Raw genomic sequence first — 2,606 nt, 5'->3', positions numbered from 1 at the left:
ATGTGTTCTGCTCTGAGCTGCTTCCCTGTGCCTTTCCCTGGACCTCTCAGTGTGTGCGGTACGCATATGTGAGTGTGAGCCTATTTGCCCACGAAGGCCTGTCTCAGATGCCACCTTTCCTAGGAAGCCTTTCGTGATCCCATCAATGAGAAGTCAGGTTTTATATGTTTGAACGCTCATGATAGTTTTGTTGAATTTGCATTCTGGAGCTAATGCACTCTACTTTGTTAATATTACTCTTACTTTTTGGAAAAGATGGCATGTTCTTGACAGGATCCATGTTGCTTTAACCTGAAATTCCTACCATGTCCCCCATAGCAGTCTGTGCAGTAGGGCTAAATAATATTTGCTGAATGCATAAATGGGTGGGTGGGTGGGTGCAGGGGGAGGGGCGCTGCTTCTCCGAGATTCAAGGAAGCCAAGGAGGGTGGAATCTTGAGGCCTGCATTTCGACACTGAGGCAATTCAGCCAATGTCCTTGAAGAAAACTGAGAGGGTGGTTCATGAAAACAGTTGTTCTGGAGACGGTGGGCTGTGGAGCAGGCCCAGTCCAGACTCAGGTCTCTGCTCTGAAGCCTAGAGCCATGTGAGGGGAAGACAGAGGGAGCTAGCGGCTGCAGAACAGAGGGGGCCTGGTGGGACATCTGTGGGAGCCTGTAGGGAGGCCCCGGGATGAGCAAAGGCTTGCAGGTGCCAGCAGGGCGTGACTGAGGTCGGAGTGGGAGCTGGGGGTGGGGGGGGTGCTGGACCTTATGGCAGCACTTGTTGTGCAAATCCCAGGGACCTGACCACTGTTTTCTCAGAGCTTGAAGCTGGGTGACCAAGCCTCGCCGCAGGCTCAGGATGCAGAGGAGGGCCCAGGACCTAGGGTCTTCAGAGCAGAGCCAGGAGACCAGCTGCAACCTGGTAGGCCGAGGGAGTGGTAAGGGGGGGAGCAGGGAACGGCCCCCCGCCTGTGTCCCCTCTATTCCCATTGGGTTGGTTCCACACGATTAATGGTGAGTGGGTGTCTTACTGTGCTGTCACTTGCTTCGTTGCGTCCTTATGTTGGGGACTGAATGGGCTCTGTGGGCGGCAGGGAGCAGGGCCCTGCCTCACTCATTTCTGCTGAGTGGGGAGGGCAGGGCTCTAGCGTGTGCCACGTGGGGGCTTCAGGGCGAGCGAGGTAGCCAGGCTGGCAGGAGCTGGGAGCCCAGACGGCCTCGCCCCCGTACAGTGTCTCAGGCAGGGCGCTGCTGCTCCTTTCGACGTGGCTGTGTGGCGCTGGGAGCCCTGGCGATGCTGGCCGGTGTGGGAGTCGGCTCGTGGCTCCTAGGTTAGTGCTGCGGGCCCCTCTGTGGTCTGGGGAGGGGCAGTGAACAGGGTGTGCAGGTGCTGGCTGAGGAAACCCCGTGGTGAGCACGTGTTATAGATAGAAGGGACAGACACCTTCAGCTACTCTGTGGAGAGGACAAGGAAGGGGGTGAAGTCACTGCTGCTCTTCCGTGGGTTGGCTGGGGCTGCCCTGGGGCGAGGTGGCGGATGAGGGGTCCCGGGCACAGTCTTGTCGCAGTGTGTCTTCTCCACTCCTCGGCCCCGCCCCTCGCTGCAGCCGCTTTCCTGCGAGCCTTTCTTTGTCTTTGCATGAAGTCCTGTATCTGTGGCCAGCAACCTTGCAGCCTACCTCTGGGACTTCGCAAGATGAAGAGACGCCTTCGAGCTGCGCCGAAGCTGGCAGTGAGGACGCTGTGCTTCCCTCACGTCCCCAAACAGGTGGGGCCTGCTCCGGAGCCCATAAGACAAGCCTTCTCCCCGCAGCCCAGCATAGCCCCAGGCAGCTCCAAGACATTCCCACTAGCTGGGACAAGGCCCCGAAGTGAAGGGCCGTCTCTTCTCCACCGTCCGTCTGGCTCTCCCTCCCCTTGCGTGAAGGGAGACAAAGTCTAGCCTGGCAAAACTGATCTTAGGTTTAGGGCTTTTTGACTGTCCCAAAGGGTGTCCCAATCACTATCTATGGCATGGCCAGGAGTCCAGGCTGGCAGGAAGGATGGCAGCTTGCTGTTTGGGACAGAGTGAGGCAGCAAGGTAGGGGAAGAGGAGTTAGGAGTGTGTGTGTGTGTGTGTGTGTGTGTGTAGGCAGTGTGTGACCAGTAGTGTCAACTAGGCCTCTGGGGACAGCACCCCTCATCGTTTCCTCCCCTGAGCCTATTGTCCTCTCCCTTTCAGGTAAGATTTGGGGATCAGGAGGCATGATGCTGCCCAAATGCTGGGGCTCAGAATAAGTTACAGAAGTTAAAATTTGCAGTCTTCTTTTTGCTAGCTGTGTGTCCATGGGTATGTGATTTCCTCAGGCTTCCCTTTTGTCTCTATAAAATGGAAATAAAAATATTTACTTTAAGGATAAAGTTATAAGGATAAAAGAAGCTAATATCTAAGAATAGCTTAGTTCAGATCTTCTAGGTTAATCTGTACAGGCTGTCATAGCAAAAACCCACAGATGTTTTTTTCACAACTGTGGAGGATGGAAGTTGGAGTATAAGGTGCTGCCCATCCAGTTTCCAGGGAGGGCTCTTCCTAGCATGTGGATGGCTGCCTTCTTGCTGGGTTCTCCAGAACCATTCTTCTTT

General features: G+C 55.3%; 1 protein-coding gene across 1 annotated transcript in view; it reads left to right on the top strand.

Annotated features, from left to right (window-relative positions):
• The first annotated feature begins 672 nt into the window (after nt 1-672).
• Tmprss5 (transmembrane serine protease 5) overlaps nt 673-2,606 on the top strand; it is a 14,790-nt gene continuing 12,856 nt past the window's right edge. The window contains exons 1-4 of the mRNA XM_012512723.1: nt 673-690; nt 804-906; nt 1,217-1,315; nt 1,630-1,752. Of these exons, the coding sequence (XP_012368177.1) occupies nt 673-690; nt 804-906; nt 1,217-1,315; nt 1,630-1,752 (343 nt within the window). The remainder of the gene's footprint in view (nt 691-803; nt 907-1,216; nt 1,316-1,629; nt 1,753-2,606) is intronic.

Source organism: Octodon degus, unplaced genomic scaffold, assembly GCF_000260255.1.
Source record: "Octodon degus isolate 3935 unplaced genomic scaffold, OctDeg1.0 scaffold00266, whole genome shotgun sequence".
Classification (NCBI taxonomy): Eukaryota; Metazoa; Chordata; class Mammalia; order Rodentia; family Octodontidae; genus Octodon; species Octodon degus.
The sequence above is the reverse complement of the archived record's forward strand: the minus strand, read 5'-3'. Positions and strand labels throughout refer to the sequence as shown.